The sequence below is a fragment of the Falco cherrug genome, chromosome 5, assembly GCF_023634085.1.
Source record: "Falco cherrug isolate bFalChe1 chromosome 5, bFalChe1.pri, whole genome shotgun sequence".
Taxonomy (NCBI): domain Eukaryota; kingdom Metazoa; phylum Chordata; class Aves; order Falconiformes; family Falconidae; genus Falco; species Falco cherrug.
In genome coordinates, this window is record NC_073701.1 from 38,804,125 (window position 1) to 38,822,758 (window position 18,634).

Here is an 18,634-nt window from a genome sequence, read left to right on the forward strand (position 1 = left end):
AATACCCTACTCATTTTACAGTGTTCATCCAGCTGTGTTATGCATACTGGAGGGCGGGGTGTCTTTTTAGGCATTTCTGTATCAAATATCAAATCTGTATTTGATAATTGGCTAGCTTCTGTGAGATAAGTATTGTTTACATTTTATTAACAGTCAAGGCTATATTTATTTGTATTAGAAGACTTTGATGTGAAAGGTTTGTCAGTGTGTGTTGTCTCTGTCTTTTTCAGTATTAATAAAGTAGGTGGTATTTTTCACTTAGGCTTCTTTTTCTTTTTTTTTGGTTTATTTATTATGTTTCATTACATTCAGCTGATGGTGAGGGAGGATTGGAAGATGAAAGTCGATCAGTCAGTGGGTTTCTCCACTTTGACACCGCTTGCAAAGGTAAGCATTATATTATGGCTTTTGATTATTTCTCAGTAATGTTTTTCTCATCCTGAATGGGGGGAGGGCCACCTCTAGAAAGGACATTTTGAAAAAGAAAATATAGACTTTATAAACAGCAGCAGTACATGGAACAATTTTGTTTGGGGGGGGATGTTGATGTAGATGGTTAGAGTGAGTGGAAAATACTGAACTGGAAAGGAAGTGAGAAGAGTCTGTTTAAGTATCTGTGGAAGGGCAGAATGGGGGGTGGCAGTCTATAGATTTACTGCTAAGAGTAGAAAGAGTTGCTAAGGCTGAACATGTATTTTCATGGCAAAGAATATAAAATCCAAGTAAGTAACTTCAGATTCCTTAAAATGTTTCTAAGTTTCAACCAAAGACTGCATGGTTCTCATAGAAAATCAGCCTGCTTTGATTTAGAAGAAAAAATTAGAATCTTGTATTTGTAAATATTGGATTACATTCATACGTAACAGGAGAACAATAGAGTGTAACACAAGTTAAGAATTTAAGGCTCTAGAAAATCTTTTTAAGCCCCTTATATAGATTGATAGCAGTTTCTGAGGATCCAGTGTTTTCTTTTGAAACGTCACACATTTAAGATTTGGATTGACAAAGGTAAATTAGGCTCCTTTTGTCAGGGTGATTTTTGTTTTCCCCTTGATATTTCTGAATACAGTTTGAATTGATTTACATTTCCAGTACGCAGGAAGATCTTAAGTATCCTGGATTCAATTGACTTCAGTCAGGACATTCCAGAGCCTTTACAACTGGATTTTTTTGACCGGGTTCAGATTGAGCAAGTCATTGCTAACTGTGAACACAAGAATGCACGTGGACAAGTGGTTTGCAACGTCAAGGTATGCAGTGTTCTATATTCTCAAGTTGCATGTGGTATTTTATAGCTTAGTAATAATAATAATAATGACCAGTGTATTAATGATACCTTGAAACTTGCTTTCACATAAAAAGTATAGCTGTTTCAGGTATGTGCATGATTTATGCAGGTATTTTTTTTCTGTATTGCACACACTGATTTCTCATTTGCAGTAGACCATTTAAGACACTCCCAGTAAATATTTTCTATCTTAATGTTTTCCCCATCTTGGACACACAAGTGATACTGCAGATATGATATCTACCTTATGTATTTAATTGATCTCCAGTACACAACTATGTAGTACTATATATGTGTACACAATTATGTACATTGTGTACTGCAGTAGTTCTTAGAGGCTTTAAGATAGTGTCACATTGTGATGAGTACTTCACAAGTGTATGATAAATAGTCCTGAAAAACTTGTGGCCTGATAGACAAGGGACAGAGCAGGAGTGGAATGTAACATAAAGGTGATCTTAATGGTGATAGGAGTGCAGCTATTCCATTTTAGGAACCAGCTGTTCTGTACTGTAAAATGTATTTTAGGCTTGAGAGGAAACAAACCCTTCCTTCTGTGCAAGAGGACTATAGTGGAGATTGAAGAGGAAAGGGAGAGTGATGTTGTTAGAAGAGCTCATGAAAGGACAGAACAACTTAGGACTAGAAGGAAATGAGTGAGTGCAAAAAGAAGTGCAGTGATCGGGGAGAGAGACCAGACAGGTAAAAATACTGCCATTAGAGAATGAAGTATGGGAGAAACCCAAAAATGAGTAAAACTTACTTGAAACTTGGTCCTTCAGTTGCATCTGTCATTATGTAGCCATGCCCAAATATTTTTAGGAGGGACAAATGTATCTTCCTTATCATTAAAGTTTCTTTTTTGATTTTTTAATTTCAGTACCTTCATAGAGTTCTGGTTGCAGAAGTCAATGCCCTTCAAGGAATGGCAGCAATAGGCCAGAGACCTTTACTTATGGAGGTAAGTACAGAAAAAGTAAACCACCGTTTGTGGTTGCTTTTGGTGGATTTCATATACTGTCAGGCAGTAAGCTTTATTATGAAAGCTTGTGGATTTGTGTCTTACTGTTGAGTTAGTAATTCCTGAAGGAAAAAAACCCAACAAAACCAAGACAGTAAAATTTGATAATTGCTGTTCTCTAAACAGCAGACCTGAAATCTGTTTTTTTTTTTCTTGAACCTTTTCCCTCCCTATTACTGATAACAATTGCACCCACTCCACGCTACAGAAAGCAGTAAGTACTGACGTCAAGTACAGTGTGCAGCAGCCAAATTTATCTTGCCTTTCTCTCACAAGGGTTGCCAATTTATTTCTCCTTTCTTCTACCCAGCTGTAGTTTCAGTGAACTTGGAGCTTAATTATTTATGGAGGTTTCTGCCATCTTTTAAATATGGTTGAAATTGGCTAAATGGATTTGAAATTTGAAGGATGAAGAAGAAATGACAAACTAAAATGGGAAGAAAATGCACAAATAAACTTTTCATAGTTGTTTTTGTTTTGATTTTAAAGAGTATGTTAGAAAAGAATTTACTTGGTTAATTTTTTTTTTTTAGTTTTACTACAAACTTGAGATATTCGTGATGGAAAGGCTCTGTGGAAAGCAGCTCAGAAATGGATTGTCCTGTCTTAAGATGATTAATAGCAGCTTGTTTCTGATAAGCTGAAGACTTCCCACCCCATCCCCAGACTATTACTAATAGATAAAATTGTCATTTTGAAATCTTTTTCATTAACTTCTTCTAGTATATTATAACTCACATTTTTTGTTGTGGGTGTTCAGGAGATCAACACTATCCTGCAGTATGTCGTGGAGCGGAACAAGCTGCTGCAGTGCCTCCATGCTAAGAAGCATGCTTTAGAGTCATGGAGACAATTGGTGGAAATAATACTCACTGCCTGCCCCCAGGATCTCATACAGGCTGAGGACAGACAACTGATTATCCGTGATCTATTGCAGGATGTGCATGACAAGGTAACTCTATACTGGTAACCAACCCTATCAAACTTTGTTGTTACATCTTTTTATGTGAAAGAGAAACTACTTTTCAAGTAGCATTCTTGATTGTAATAAAAAAAAAAATAATTGTCTGTCTTTAGTATTCTTTTTTCCGATTGCTAATATGCTGAAGTCAGATGCGCTGTGGACAGAGGGGATACTCTATACTTGCATAGCTACTGTTGGGCTATAAACCATATATTGAGAAATTTCAAAGACATCTCGGTATAATCCAGTATGATGGTAGTCTGGAAAGGGTATGTGAAAAGGAAATAGCCCATTTTGATGAGGAACACAGAAGAACTCACTGAAAGGATGCAGGCAAACAGTATTGCAGTTGCTAATTTATTGTCTTTAGATGACTCACTGCAAATCCTACTGCTGCCTCTTTTGAAAAATGAAAGAGTTGAATGAAGCTTCATCATAGATAAATTGAAGATTTTACAATTGGAAGGTCATTTGGAAATGTGAGAGTTTGCTTTCTCTTAAAATATTTAATGTCTAGGTATTTTACTGCTGAGTTATAGTAATAATTTTTGAGACAGACTGGACAGTTACTACTGACTCAGCCATACTTAAAGACAAAAATTAATGAATGACCTTTATATTGTTTAGGGTATTGGACTTTTTTTTTGCTTTATTGTGAGAGTTAGGCTGTTTGTAGTTCTGATTATACAAGTTGTGTTTTGAGAAATATTATGAAAATATGGTATTTTTCAAGCAAAAAGTAACCTTTTGGGGTTTTGTTATTTCCATTATTTTTTTCTGTAGGAGTTACCTAAAACCTATTTTTAGTAGAGTGCTGGTTTTGTTTTTTATGTGAACAAAACTGAAGAAAAAGGGAAACAAGGGAGGGGGCCTTTAGTAGCCAAAGGAATTTCTTTTTTTCCTGGAATCTCTACAGAGAAAAAAATTCAGACTGTGATTTTCTGTAACACTTCAGTGAAGATTTTTGTTAATGTGAGAAAAAAAATTATTGTTATTTTCTTTTGAAAATAATTGGACTACTATACTGAATGACTGTATTGCTTGAAAGGAAAGCTCCTTGAGTGTCAGTGATAAGGATAACAGGTTTACCTTTTAAATGATGAGGTGAACTAAAGAGTATGTGCTAACTTCTTGTTAGTGTTTCTCCACATTGTCTTAAATGCTGCTTTGATGCTCACCCCTTTGAGTTTTTTAAATTGTATCTTCACGTTTTTAATGGTCATAGTTTTCTTAAATAGCTGTAAAGCCAAGAGAATGTCAGTTGTTCCTTCCCTAACTTAGGTTTAGATATTTTACTAATAAGCAATTCACATCAGCACATTTCTTCCCTTTTCCCCATCCAGATTTAATTATCATCCTGCCTGTGATTTGTGTAAATAAAAACTAGAAGGCTAATATTCTTCTCAATTAAAATGTTTTCAACTCATCTTTCTGTACAAGTTTCTGACACTACTGATTTTGATGTGTTTTAAATGGTGTCATGTTAATGAAATCCTTATGCATACATAAATTAAATAGTTGTGAGAGGCTAAATTAATTGCTTTAATGGCTCATGAAATCAGACAAGTTTTCTACCTTTTTTTTCTTTTTTTTTTTTTATTGCTTCGTTCTGTGTTAAGATCCTTGATGATGATGCAGCTCAGGAGTTGATGCCAGTGGTGGCAGGGGCTGTGTTCACCCTGACTGCCCACCTGAGCCAGTCCGTGAAAACAGAGCAGAAACAACCACTTGCACTTCCTATGACGGGACAGTCCCAATATGTCTTGATGCTGGATGGTTCTTTTACCTCATCACCTGGCTCTGAGAACATATCCACGGGTTTTGCTTCTATTGGTGACTCCTCCCTCCACATCATCTTAAAAAAGCTGCTGGATTTCATTTTGAAAACAGGTGTGTTGTCCTTTGCAGTGTGTGTGTGGGAATTCCAACCACCAAGAGTAAAAAGATGGTCTGAGCTGCTTCTTGTTAGTGCAATGAAGATTTTTATTTTACAGTCTTGTTGAGCTTACATGATTAATATACATTGAAGTCATGTTACTAACAAGAATAAAGTCATACTGTTTCTTTTATCTGAACAACAAGCAGCAGAGAGACATGTAAATGACTGTGAAGGGAATTCCATATTGCCACTTTTTGGGAGGAGCATAAACTTGCTGAATTTACTAATAAATACACTTTTATGCAAACAGTAGAACTCTGACTTAAGAAATCTAGTTGTTTCATTTATTTCTTCCAGGACTGCCATAGGAAGGTTAAATTAAGTGCCAGTGGAAGATGGCATTACAGAATTCACATCTGTTTGGTTTTAAATGTGAATGTTTCTTGTTAACAGGTGGCGGCTTCCAGAGAGTGAGGACGCACCTTTATGGATCATTGCTTTACTATTTACAGATTGCCCAGAGACCAGATGAACCAGACACTTTAGAAGCAGGTATTGTCCAACTGTATTATGGAGAAGAGCAAAAAAACCCCTGTTATTAAACCCTGAGTGGTACAGTTTCTGCATGCTGAATTGTCTTCTGGAAATAGAATTGTGTAGATAGAAAACATCTTACTCTAAGAGCCTCTGAAATTAGCTATTTATGCTAAAAGATGCAAATCATCCTCTGTCCTGACCTGCCTAGCTACATAGGCATTCAAAATGTATTGTTCTGGATGAGGACATCAAATTTCTGACCTCCAGCACTAAAGAAGATATTTCATTTGTGTCCATTTTAAAGCTATGCATCATAGCTACAAAATTGTCAAAGGACTGGAGATTACTTGTAACTAACTGTTCCCAGGTAGGTCCGACTGTAGAAATATTGCCCTCTCATCTCTATGATTGTTCATACCACAGTGATCCTGTTTAAAAAAACTACCACAATAAACCCAAAGATTATTTCATATTTTTCTGTTCCTTTAGCTGAAGACTACGAAGGGGAAAACAAACAAACAAACAAAAAAGTATCACTCCCACCCCTAAAAAAATAAGCCAAAAAAATAAGCCAGCCAGAGTTGCTGCTTAACCAAGAGAGCTTATGGTGAATACCACATTCTCTCTGATAATGGCTTAAATACCTGATTCATCAGTGTTTCTAATAATTATTTAATCTTAGAGCTTGGATAAGGATTGAAAAAGAAACTTGAGGCTAGTAACTGTGCATGCAGACCCCTACTGCTATGTGTCAGCATTTTGAGCTACAGTAGTAAAAAACATACCTATGAATTTGTTAGAACCCCTTTGTAGTTTATAATTATCTGGCTTTGGATTCAGCCCTTTCCCACTTAAGTCACCTTGTTTACTTCCCTCAAACTGAATGTTTTGGTCCCAGTGAAAGTTCTTAGGCCTAATAGATCTTCTATGTTACATGTACTGAATCTTAGAATTATTCTAAGCATACTGTCTACAAGGGCGGTGTATGTATACAGGCACATACCTTTTTTGTTCTGGCTGGTTTGTGTGTGATACTCAGGAAAGAATGGATTTGTAGGAAAACATTTGTGCTTCAACTGAAAACCTCAGTCCATTGTTTGGGGCGTTTCAGTTGCAAGGAAGAGAGAATGCCCTGAAGGATGTAGCCTTGGCTGTACTGTTGATAAGCTAAATGCTAAGCTGCCCATCTTTGCATTTTTCATTTTGTGTTTTATTTGCATTTTTACAGCTCAAAAAACAATGTGGGAACGTCTGACAGCTCCTGAAGATGTGTTTAGTAAACTGCAACGGGAAAACATGGCAACTATTGAGACTTATGGGGCAGCTCTCATGGAGGTGGTCTGTCGTGATGCTTGTGATGGTCATGAGATAGGCCGGGTAAATAAATCTACTCCTTTGCAATCACTGTTGTTTTAAAGAGCATTTCAGTGCTGTGCAGAGAGGGGAAATTTCATGAGGTAGAACTAGAACATTTTTGTAGATAATCTCTTTCATGTTTTTGTCCTCCCCCTCATCCTTCAAGCTGTTGAAAGCAGGGGCATACATGCATATTATTTTTTTCTTAAAAAAGTTGTGTGTCCTATTGTTTAAAATTGAAGTTAGCAAGCACTGCTGCAAAAAATTGTAGGTGTGAACTACTGTGGCATTTATTTGTTAGTATTTTTAAATCATAGTCTTACTGGTTTATTTTCTTACTCTGAGGTGGTTTGGTGACCAGAAAGAAATAACTTCTGGAAATAACTTCAGTAGACAGGAATCTAGTCAGAATGCAAACTAGTTTGAAATAGTAATAGTGTTTGTAGTAATACTTCATGAAAATATTTTAGCATAGTTATTGGTCAACAATATCAGTATTTTGTTAAAGAATAATAAAGATAATTGGCTCATACTATACTAAAGAGTCAGGAAATCTTAAAGGACTTCATATAAAGAATTGCAATTGTAGTGCAGAAATGCATTCTGCTTTTAAGCTAAGCAGTTGCTTCGAACAACTTCTTTTCATATTTCTATGTATTTGTTAAAAATCTCATTGATCTCATAGATTTAATATTTTTTTCTTCCCCCATCCCAGATGCTGGCATTGGCTTTGCTTGATCGTATCATTTCAGTAGACAAGCAGCAGCAGTGGCTGTTGTATCTGTCCAATAGTGGTTACCTGAAAGTGCTTGTGGATAGCCTAGCAGATGATGATCTGACTCTTCAGAGCTTGCTCACACCTCAGCCCCCTTTACTTAAAGCGCTGTACACCTATGAGTCCAAAATGGTAATAGCACTTCAGAAATTATTTTGTGGCATGGTGGTGGGATTTTTTTTATTAAATAAAAGTTGTTTGAATAGACTTCACATTGATTGTACTCAGAGATATTTTACTAAAATAACAGTACTTGAAATTATGCTAAAATCAAGAGAAAATAATAGTTGTAAGTTTCATCATGAATGCCCAATACTTACCCTTCTCTGCTCTTTTCTAGGCATTCCTCACTAGAGTAGCTAAAAGTCAGCAAGGGGCATTGGAGCTGTTGCGGTCTGGAGTGATTGTGAGGCTGGCACAGTGTCAAGTATATGACATGCGACCTGAAACAGACCATCAGGGGTAAGTGTTGGTTCCCTAGATGATTTTGAAATTGTAACGTAGTCTTGGAAGCATATGGTATCTTCTTACAGCCACAAGTCTCGAGTAAATAATTTGTGGGTTTATTCTCTGTGTGTGTGTGTGTGTGTGTGTGTGTATGTTTCTTTAACCTCTCAGTTCAGTTTAAAACTACCTTTTATTGAGAGAAAATTCCAAATAAGTGGGTGTGAAGTTGTACTTCTATGCCCAGTTACTTTAGACTATATGAAAATGTCTTTGATACTTTAGATAGGAATGGTCTATGGAGGATGATGATGATGATGATTATTATTATTATTAAATAATTTAGACTATAATGTTTGAAAACCAGCCTACACTTTAAAATTATTTTTGGGGGCTTTGCAGTTGGTGAACAAAAAGCGTGGAGTTCATCCTCCCCCATAAGGCAGTAATGAGAGAGCAGTGAAGCAAATGTTTCAGAAATACTTTATGATGTGGTTAAAAAAAAAAGTCAGTTATATATTGCTTGACAAGTTTCCTGATGTGTTGCCATGTTATTAGTCATTGTGAGGTGACTAAGAGATCTCAGAGGAGGAAATTGCATATTAGGGGAAATCACCCTAGCTGATTTCAAACCTTGATCCTTGCTTTAAATTTACAGTTCTTGGTGACATACTGCAGGTTCAAACACTTTGGAAAAATTTAAGACTTCAACAAGTACTGTGTTTTAAAGTGCCAAATAGATGTATCATATAATTGTAAGATTATATGAAACCTACAGGGCATTTGTAGAGGATTATATTTATTAGCTGCTTTAGAATTAAGCACACCTCTTCTTAAAATATTTGGGAATATTTAGTTTTATATGTAAGTAAAGGAAACATGTCATATTTCTGCAACAAAGTAATCTGATTTAATATGGTATGGTACAAAGAAGTAATTTTCTCTGCTTAGAGAAAATGTCTCACAGCAGCTTTCTAGGTAAATTGCAGCAGGTGTATCATAAATGTGTTGCTTTTCCAATAAAAACTCGGTTCAAGTACAAAGCTATTACTGAAATATGAATGTTTCCATGTTCTTGAGGGTGATTGTGTGTTGAGGCTCTGCCTCACTAGTCGGCTTCACTTTTCTTGCACTGTTTTTATCTTCTTATCTTTATCTTTCTTCCTTTTTAAACCTGTTAAGAATCTATGGAATGAGAGATCCACCAGTCTTCATTCCTGCTCCAGTGGAACGTTATCGCCAGATTCTTCTTCCCGCTCTTCAACTGTGCCAAGTGATCCTCACATCCAGCATGGCACAACACCTGCAGGCAGCAGGACAGGCAAGTTCCAAAACATGCTGGAGTAGCACTGCTACTGCTCATTCAAAGAAATTATGTGTCCTTTTGCTCTGAGAGTAAGCTTTTTCTAAAATACTATCCTTACTGGTATGGGAGATCACTTTAAGATTCTCCAGAAGTAAAAGCATTGCTTTTTCCTCTGCTCACTGCTAAATTTTTAGTCGTTCATATTTTCCCTTTTCTTTTTGTGGTACAGGTTTTGCAGTTTCTAATTTCCCATTCAGATACTATCCAGGCAATCCTGAGGTGTCAAGATGTTAGTGTTGGATCTCTGCAGGAGCTGGCTTCCTTGACAGGAATAATCAGCAAGGCAGCTTTGCCTGGTAGGAACTGTAGTTTTGAAGTCTTGTAGCCACATCTGCATGAATCTCGGGCTTGGTTTTCTATAAAGAAATAGTAAGATAAGATATGTAAGGGTATACCTACTACAGTACAGAATTTTCTTGACATGTAGAGCTCTGGGAAAAATAAAGAAATGTCAAATAATTGTTCTTGAAGTAAGTATGGTAGATTTGCAGTGGACACAGTGCCCTTATCCATATGCATTTGACTTCCCGTTTTCTTTTAGCTACCTGACAGTAAGTACTTTTTGTCTTTGAGATGACTTGCACATAGTATTGTTCAAAGTGCGTGTGGTATCTTCAAAAAGAATATTCATTCAGCAGATTCTGTGACTAAGGAAATGAAGGCTGACAATTATTTGCATACCTGTATCTTTGTTAATGTCTTACCCATTTTTATTTATTTAAAAAAGGAAGTTTCTGTGGAGAAGCACTGTGGATTAGCATACTGACACTTCTTTTGGGTGACTTATCTTCACAGACGACTAATAATTACTGTGATGGATGTAGCGATTACTTCTGCATGCTAGAAAACTTGCTTACTATTTCAAAATAACTTCTCTATTTTGATTTAATGGCTGGCTGTTCAGGAGAGATGTCTGCCTACAATAGAAAGGTTGAACCCAAACATTTATTTGCTTACAGTATACTGAGCTTTGCACAACAGCTGCAATTTACAGGCTAACCTCCCTTCCTCACCCCGCCCCCCCCCCCCTTTTAATTACTTAGCAGAACAGTAAGCTACATGCTGTCATGCATCTCCTAGTAGCTGCATTCCTATTTGAGTGTTTTCCTCCAACAGTGTGCAAAATCTGAGTTGTTACATTTGGCTGAAATTTTTCTAATCAGTGCTTGTATTTAAATGTGCATACTGCATAAATCTGGTTTATTTTAAAAACATGAAAACAAACCCCAGTTAATTTAATGGCTGCATCTCTTACCAGGAGTTCTAAGTGAGCTGGACATGGATGTTAATGAAGGGACGCAGATGGAGCTACAAGGACATATAGGCCGATTTCAGGTAGTGAAGTTGTATATTTAACACTGGTCCTTTTAGATTTGTTGTTAGATGGGTTTCCTCTTGGTTTTTTACTCTGACTAGTAGCAGTTATGAAAGGGATGTTTTCCACCATTAAGAAGAATATGTGGTAGTTTGTTTTTTGGGGGGGAGATGGAGGTGGTTTGTGTGTGAGTGCGGTGGTTTATGTGGCATGTGGTTTTGGTGGTTTGTTTCTTTTGGGTTGGGTTTTTTTTGTTTGTGTCACATGCCCCTCTCCCCCAGTTGAAAAGATAACGTTTGGTAACATCAGGGTTGCATCAGGGACTTTGTGTCCCTCCCTAGCTTAGGATTTACCTTATGTGGAGAAGAATTTGAGGTCAGCAGCAAAGCAGGTCAAGTAATGCAGAAATACTCTGTTACCGCTTTTGCCACAAGCATGTCTCCAGCTCAACAACTGGAGTATCAGACATGCTAGTGTTTTATTTATTTCCTCCTTGTTTAAAAATATCCCTGACTTAGAAATCAGAATGAAAGCCAAGATAAACTAAGTCTTGCTCAACAGCTATCACTGCAGACCCTCTTTACAGCTCAGCATCCATCAATGTTTCTGAAGCTTTGTGGTCCATGTGAACAAGGACTTTCATAAGGAAATATTTCATTGAAAACTACCTGTAGAAGGGGCTGCCCTATCAAATATTTCTGGTTGCAAGAGGAGTGTTCTCTGTACACTTTGACAGAACTGTAAGGCTCACCAGCCTGGCAAAGTACCAAGCTGTAAATGAATGCTGTAATGCTGGGATACTTGGTATTCTGCTGCATCATGCCAGCAAGAAATTCCCATGGGAAAGCAGAAAGGTTGTTTTGTGTTGTTTTTGTTATAAGGTGTTTTAATTAGGTAGTTGGAAAACTGACCTGTTCTGACCAAAACTGTGTGAATCAGTCAGCTTTTTCTGTCATTTTTCTCTCTAGTTTGTCCTGTTATTTTCATCCAGTAATAAAAGGATTTAAGTGGTCTACTCTTCCCCAAAAGTAATTACAAAAAGATCTTTAAACTTTGATAAGTCTTTTTGCCTTTCCACACAAAATTGACGTACAGTCTGAGGCACTTTGGTGATCTTAACAGCCACATGTAAACTAAAAACACATTTATTGATTGTTACTTCTGTTTATAAAACTATTGAATTGGTTTTTGCACTCTACTTTTATGGAGGTTATTATCTTCATATTCAGATTTTGTTAGTTTGTCTATATAGGTAAAGTTGTTTTAAGTGGGAAAGGGTAAACCTAAACTGTCATTGATGCTAGTGAGTATAATAGTCTGGAAGAGACGTGAGATAAAGTTATGCACTTTTGAATTGCATTCATTTCTCAAGGAACTGTTTTAGGGTGCCATTAGTTTTTATATCTGGGTTAAAATATTGTGTTTTTTACAACTTCTAGCACTTTGTAAAAGAAATTTATATGCATTGCTGTCTTGCTATTGTGTTTTAAGGGATAGGTATCACTTAAGTGAAAAGAATTGTGCATTTCATTTGTCGAGATACTAATTAAAATGTTCATTTCTTACGGCAGCGCCAGTGCTTAGGACTTCTGAGTCGGTTTGGTGGTTCAGACAGACTACGTCAGTTTAAACTGCAAGATGATAATGCAGAGGGAGACAGAGTGAACAGAAGGGATGAAATAGAGTTGGCCATGCAACAGGTAAGGACACAAGAAGCTGCTAGAACCTTCAGTCTCAAGTTGTGACATTCTTCCTGCTGCACAGATTTGTTTAGCTTTGTTGTACTTCCATATGCTAGCGGTAACACTCTACACTGTTTTTAGTTTGGTATAGGATCCCACATTTTATTTCTATTTAAAGTAAACCTTGACAATGTGGTTACTTAAATTTGCATTAGCAACCATTATTATTTTGGGGAAAAAATGCCGTGAACTTCGAAACCTTAAATTGATCAGCAATTTTCAAAATGAAGGGGGGACTTAAAATTGACCAGAAATTTTAACTAGCAGGTTTGGGAAAGAGGCAAGGTTGCAAGTCCTAGACCTGAAATAGAAAAGAGGCTCTATACCTGATCAGAAAAGAGAATCATCACATTCTGGTGAAGAGAGAGGGAGCAAAACATGTTGTTTATTGACATTTATCCATTTAAAATTTAATGCTCCAAAGCCTGTAGGTATTGTAACTGACATGTTGTCATTTTTTTTTTGGCAGATCTGTGCAAACGTGATGGAATACTGTGAGTCACTTATGTTGCAAAGCGCCCCCAGTTTTCAGCACGCTGTTTGTCTGTTTACTCCTAGCCTGTCAGAATCAACCAACCGAGATGGGCCTCGTCAGGGTGAGACTTTTGGCTTGCTATTTCATGAGACTGAATGATGTGACATTTGGGCTAGGAGGAAATAATGAACCAGAGGCTGTAGTTTCACATACACTTTAAGTCACTTTGTGCCAGTACTGTAGCTGCCCATTTTCTAATTCTAGCACACATGCTTGCACAGCCTTGAACTGAGCCAAATCAGGAAACTAATCTGAGTTAAAACAAACGTGACCAAAAAATCTTTTTTAATTCACTTCCCATGGCAGCCTCAGAATCGCAAACGTCAGAAACAAATGTGTAGGTAAATAAGGAGCACAAGACAGGGGAAGGTGAGGATATTTTTTTTCCATAGAACCTCATTTATGGCATGCAAGACTTGTTTAGATGCTGACTGGAACTCTTCATTATGCCACATGGAAAGAGTTCAGTGTGCTATTATGCAGCTAAGCATTTAAAATATTTAAATAGTAAGTCTTCTGGTCTAGTTACATTTCGTGTGTACTGTACTATGCGGACTACCTTCTAGTACGGCAGTCACAGAACTTTTGCCTAGACTTTCACTTGCATTACTTCTGACACAGAAGCATAAAATGCACACTTGCCAGCTCTTTCACGTCTTTCACTACTTTATTGACAGAGAGCATACCTTATTGATTTCCTGTTCTTTTTTTTGTTTTGTTTTTAAAATTTATTATAACTTGTTCATCACCTTTTCTAGATACACAAGCACCGGTGGTCCCATACTGGCATTTGCCTGGCTTGGGCATTATCATATACCTGCTGAAACAGAGCACTAGTGATTTCTTCAGCTATTATGATAGCCATCGTCAGAGTGTTAACAAACTGCAGAATGTGGAACAGCTCCCACCAGATGAAATAAAAGAGGTAATAGTTCTTCTGACTGTATTGCTTGTAACTTAGACATAGCTGTAACAGAGACTCCAAAGCATCTTAGATGAGTAAATAGTTCCAGTTCTTGTGCATATTCCTCTCTACTGTTGATGGAGGGGTCCATAAAATGAGTGACCTAAAACTTGATGGAAGATACTGGGATTAACTTTGTAAAAGTTGTGATTTTCATTACAGTTGCTTGGGGATACATTTTATTTCTCCGTTTTTTGGTCAGCAAGGTTATGCAAATTCAAAATAGAGAGCGCAGTTTTGAAGAAATAGCAGCTGAGAAGGAAGTTCTAGATATTGATAAGTAATTTTATTTGCTTATTTCTTTTGATGCTCTGTGACTTGCTACAGTCTTATTCTTTTTCCTCTTCTTATCACAGCTGTGTCAGTCAGTTATGCCAGCTGGGGTTGACAAAATCTCCACTTCCCAAAAATACGTTTTGGCAAGGCGACGCCTGGTGAAGCTAATAAACAACCGAGCCAAGCTGCTTTCTCTCTGTTCTTGTATCCTTCTAAAATTAAAATGAGTCTCAAGGTGATGCTCCAGAAAAGCATAATATTAGGAACAGGTTCTCTTTACCTAGACTTCTGACCATTTCAAACAACACTTTTTGCAAAAAGGATATTTGAAGAACTGAGAATTAAATTATTAGAGGGTATTGTTCTGCTATTGTCAGAATGTTAGCATTTTCAAGTTGGTAATTCTCATCATGGAGACTCTGCTATGACTTTCTACATAATAATGGAGGAGTTATTACTACAGCCCAACTCTTCAGTATCCAGATCCACTAAACATTTGTATATGTACAAGTGTGGTGGAAGAAATATCTTGAAAAATAATTTTGAGGTGCCTATCAGAGCAACTGGGTTTTCCAGTCTTACAGTGAACCTTGCATAAACCTTATGTTATAAACACCAGTAATTCCATGGAAATAACTAGTCACGCATAAAATAGTCTGCAGCAGATGAAAATTTCCTCTGAAACCTACTTTGGGAAAGATGTGCTCTTGCAGACCTACCTGTTGTAACTTAAGATGTTACTGCTATCCCCAGCTTTATAACCTCTGCTTTAATCCACTGTCTCTGCAACTGAGCTGTCATTACAAATCCCATGAGCATTCATACTCTGCTCTGGTGCAGAGTGCTGGTTTAAAGCTCCTTCAGGGTGAGTAGCAGTCATTCAAGTAACCTAGCCAGCACTGCACTGAAGCAGGTAAGGAGAGTCCAAGCGTTCCATTACCAGGCCATAGCAGTGGGGGTGAGAAGCTTCTGCCTGAGGCGACACACAGGTGAGCTAACATCTTCAGCCATTTCAGAGTATGTAAATGTGCTCATACAGTAAACGTACAATCTAAAGACAACCAAGTGAGATTCCTTCACTTAGACGTGTCTACAGATACTATAGAAACATGCCTCTTCATTCTTTGGCGCCATCTGGAACACTATCTACTGCACTGCACACCCACTGACTCCCAAGACCCTCTGTTGTCCTCCAGGATGTCATTTAAAAAAGGAAGGCTGCGAGGTATTCTCAGACATCAAAGTGCCTTTGAATAACTTCTGATGGTTAACTTTAAAACTGATTTGCTACTATTAACATTTTTGCCATTTATATTAAATAAAAGAGATTTTGTTTTGGATTTGGCATACCTTTGGATTTTCTGCTGGAGAATTGGCAATACAAATATTGTTGAATCATAGACATAACCTCCAAAGGAAAGTAAAATTAATTAAAAATTGGGAATGGAAGGAAATCAAAGAGGGAGAAGTGATCTGGGGAGGAGCTTTTTGCTTAAAGTGCCATGTTGTGTGATCAGAATTATTTATGGCTCTTAAGGTATTTTCTCTAAATCATTTATGCCAAAAAAACAGTGTTATTTCTAATGCAGAAATTTACTGACCAGTTTGGAACACTGCATTTTAAACTCATTGTATAACTTGATGTGGAAAAGATAGCATGGAGCATCCAACATAATTTTAACTATCATTTTCTATCACTAGATTCCTTTGCTTCGGAGCCTAACTTGGATTTCAGTAGTGGACTGAATCGAGTGAGCCAACATGATATAGAACAGGTGAGAGGTGCCAGTCTACTGAATAGTACAGGATGTGCTTGATTGCCATACAGCTATCAAGAGCAGTCTGACTATAGTTTTTCTATCATTGAATAACCTGTGGTAACACCAACAGGATATAACTTAATTTAGGATTAGTGAAATGTTGCAAAATTTTTTGGAAAGTGCTGTGAAGCACGTAGCAGTTGTGCTGCTGCACACATATTTTAAAGTCTTAATATAAAAAGTTAAATGAAAAATGAACTAAACTTATATAAAAAAAAAATCATTCTTTTTCTCTTGTAAGCCAGTCAAACAGTATGTATTTTTAAGTAACAGCTCTCTGAAAACATCAGTGATCCTTCAAAGACTTGCAATATGAGGGCAGGATTCCCAGTTTTCTGTGATCCTATAGCTGTTTACCACAGGTCAGCTGCAGCTAGGCTGTAGAGAAATGAGATCAAAAAGGGTAACAGAAACAGAGTAAGCTATAAAATGTGAATGCCAGCAAAAAAGTGATTTCTGCTTACACAGTGATTTAATAGTTTGTGTAAATTTGATGCAGAGGTGACAGGAGAAAAGATCAGTTTTATTAATAAATTCCACTGACATTTCCACTGCTGTTTGTGCAGAAAAAACCCTGTTGTCAAAGCCCTGTTCAGTCTCAAGTACCTTTATAAGATCTAGAATTATAAGAAAGGTAGTATGTGTGTTTTGTGATGAAGTATCTTTTTTTCATTTGTTCAAAAGTAAAATATACAGTAACATTTTGCTAAAATACTTAGAATGTAATTAATATTTTCAGTGATTGTTTACATATGTATTAATGAAAAAATGTTGTGGACTCTTAGTTCCTAAACGGCCCTTAAGGGACTAGGAAAATTTTAATTGAAAGAAGTGTTTGTATGACTGTAACAGAAGAAGCTGAATTTTATAAAGCTGTTTAATTCCTAAACTATAAATTTAATTCCTAAATTTAGAGAAGGCTAGAGAGGCTGTAAGGTGGTAATATTTGGGTAATGTGTAAATGCAGTCACCCAAAAACCTCCATAGAAAAGCTATCCGTTATATAATTTAGAGAGAAAAGCATAAGGGAAGAATGGAAGTAGTACTTATTAGGGGAGTCAGAAAAAACATTCTTTTGAAAGCGGTTTAGAGAATAAATTGTAATGAAAGGGTTAACAGGTAGTTGATGATGGATAGGTTGATATACCAGAATGCGATTTTCTATTGATGACTGTAACAAATCTCTTGTTTCTCAGCTTCAGATTGAAGCCACAAACAGCTTTGGTGAATCTCTGCAGAAGAAGCTTTTGGACATTGAAGGTTTATATTCCAAGGTTCGGTCACGATACACCTTTATTCAAGCTCTTGTTAGACGTATCCGTGGTCTCCTAAGGATATCAAGGACCTAAAAGACTGATCCATGTTGCTTGCCCTTTGATGCAGTGCAGTAGGGCAGGCCTTCTGGATCATCAGATTTGATAGATCATACATTTTCTAAATAATGTCAAAAATATTTTGTTACTTTTTTTTCTTACCCCTATGGGTCAGTTTTGTGTATTCTTTCCTACTGCTTCCAGCTTGACAGGAAAAATAAAAACAATTCTTTAATCGAGTTATGATTAATGTAAAATTTCAAGCAAGGAAGAATTCTAACGGGGGACGTAAAGGAAACCAAAGAGTGCTGCAACTGTCATACGACATTTATGCTTTCAGAGAAAACTAAAATGTCTCTGTTTATGCTGTTCTTGCGTCACACATGGGGTTCGAGTTTCAGCATCCGATCCCTCTGGTGTGGATTCTGTGTGAAAGGGGATCGTTTTGCACTGTGAACTGCTTGCTTCTCCGCCCTCGTCCTGCCTTTTTTCAGCTGACAGAAGTACAAGCTGCTTGACAAGTCTAGATTTTAAAAAAATATTTTTTTGAAAAACAGGGAAAGTCATGGAAGGTAACTGCCCTAGGTTTGGTTCTTACGGCTCGGGGAGTAGTTTTTCTGTGCTGTTCTTGCTGGAAGAGGAGTATAAAAACAGTAAAATGCATGGGGAGGAGGCCAGCATAGTTGAGTGATAGGTTGGTTCCATACAGATTGTTCTCCCAAGAGATGCTTCTCAGCAGGTGTTTCTTAAGTTAAAAAAAAACAGGAAGTGTAACCACTGTTGACATGAGATCTGTTGGATTTCTCGTATTACAGTCTGATCTTAATGCCCGGTTCTCCATGTGTGCCCTGCAAATTCTGCCTCCCCCGAGTTTTCGATACATAATATTTCACATTTTTAACGATTTTATACTTACTCACCTGTACCATCTCATTGCATGAATTGCATCATCTGTTATGCAGGAATGATGATGCCCTGCTGTCGGATGGCGGTTATTCGCTGTTCCATATTAGAACATATGGCCAGGTATTGTTGGTTT

General features: G+C 37.0%; 1 protein-coding gene across 1 annotated transcript in view; it reads left to right on the forward strand.

Annotated features, from left to right (window-relative positions):
* Nucleotides 1-17,834, forward strand: part of NUP205 (nucleoporin 205) — a 52,762-nt gene extending 34,928 nt beyond the window's left edge. Inside the window, exons 25-43 of the mRNA XM_055711122.1 lie at nt 313-387; nt 1,093-1,250; nt 2,169-2,249; nt 3,070-3,261; nt 4,893-5,163; nt 5,606-5,704; nt 6,918-7,066; nt 7,761-7,952; nt 8,161-8,282; nt 9,447-9,585; nt 9,800-9,926; nt 10,889-10,965; nt 12,517-12,645; nt 13,157-13,283; nt 13,981-14,147; nt 14,543-14,666; nt 15,559-15,687; nt 16,164-16,237; nt 17,479-17,834. Coding sequence (XP_055567097.1) covers nt 313-387; nt 1,093-1,250; nt 2,169-2,249; nt 3,070-3,261; nt 4,893-5,163; nt 5,606-5,704; nt 6,918-7,066; nt 7,761-7,952; nt 8,161-8,282; nt 9,447-9,585; nt 9,800-9,926; nt 10,889-10,965; nt 12,517-12,645; nt 13,157-13,283; nt 13,981-14,147; nt 14,543-14,666; nt 15,559-15,687; nt 16,164-16,237; nt 17,479-17,631 — 2,585 coding nt within the window. The 3' untranslated portion in view covers nt 17,632-17,834. The remainder of the gene's footprint in view (nt 1-312; nt 388-1,092; nt 1,251-2,168; nt 2,250-3,069; nt 3,262-4,892; nt 5,164-5,605; nt 5,705-6,917; nt 7,067-7,760; nt 7,953-8,160; nt 8,283-9,446; nt 9,586-9,799; nt 9,927-10,888; nt 10,966-12,516; nt 12,646-13,156; nt 13,284-13,980; nt 14,148-14,542; nt 14,667-15,558; nt 15,688-16,163; nt 16,238-17,478) is intronic.
* Nucleotides 17,835-18,634: the final 800 nt, after the last annotated feature.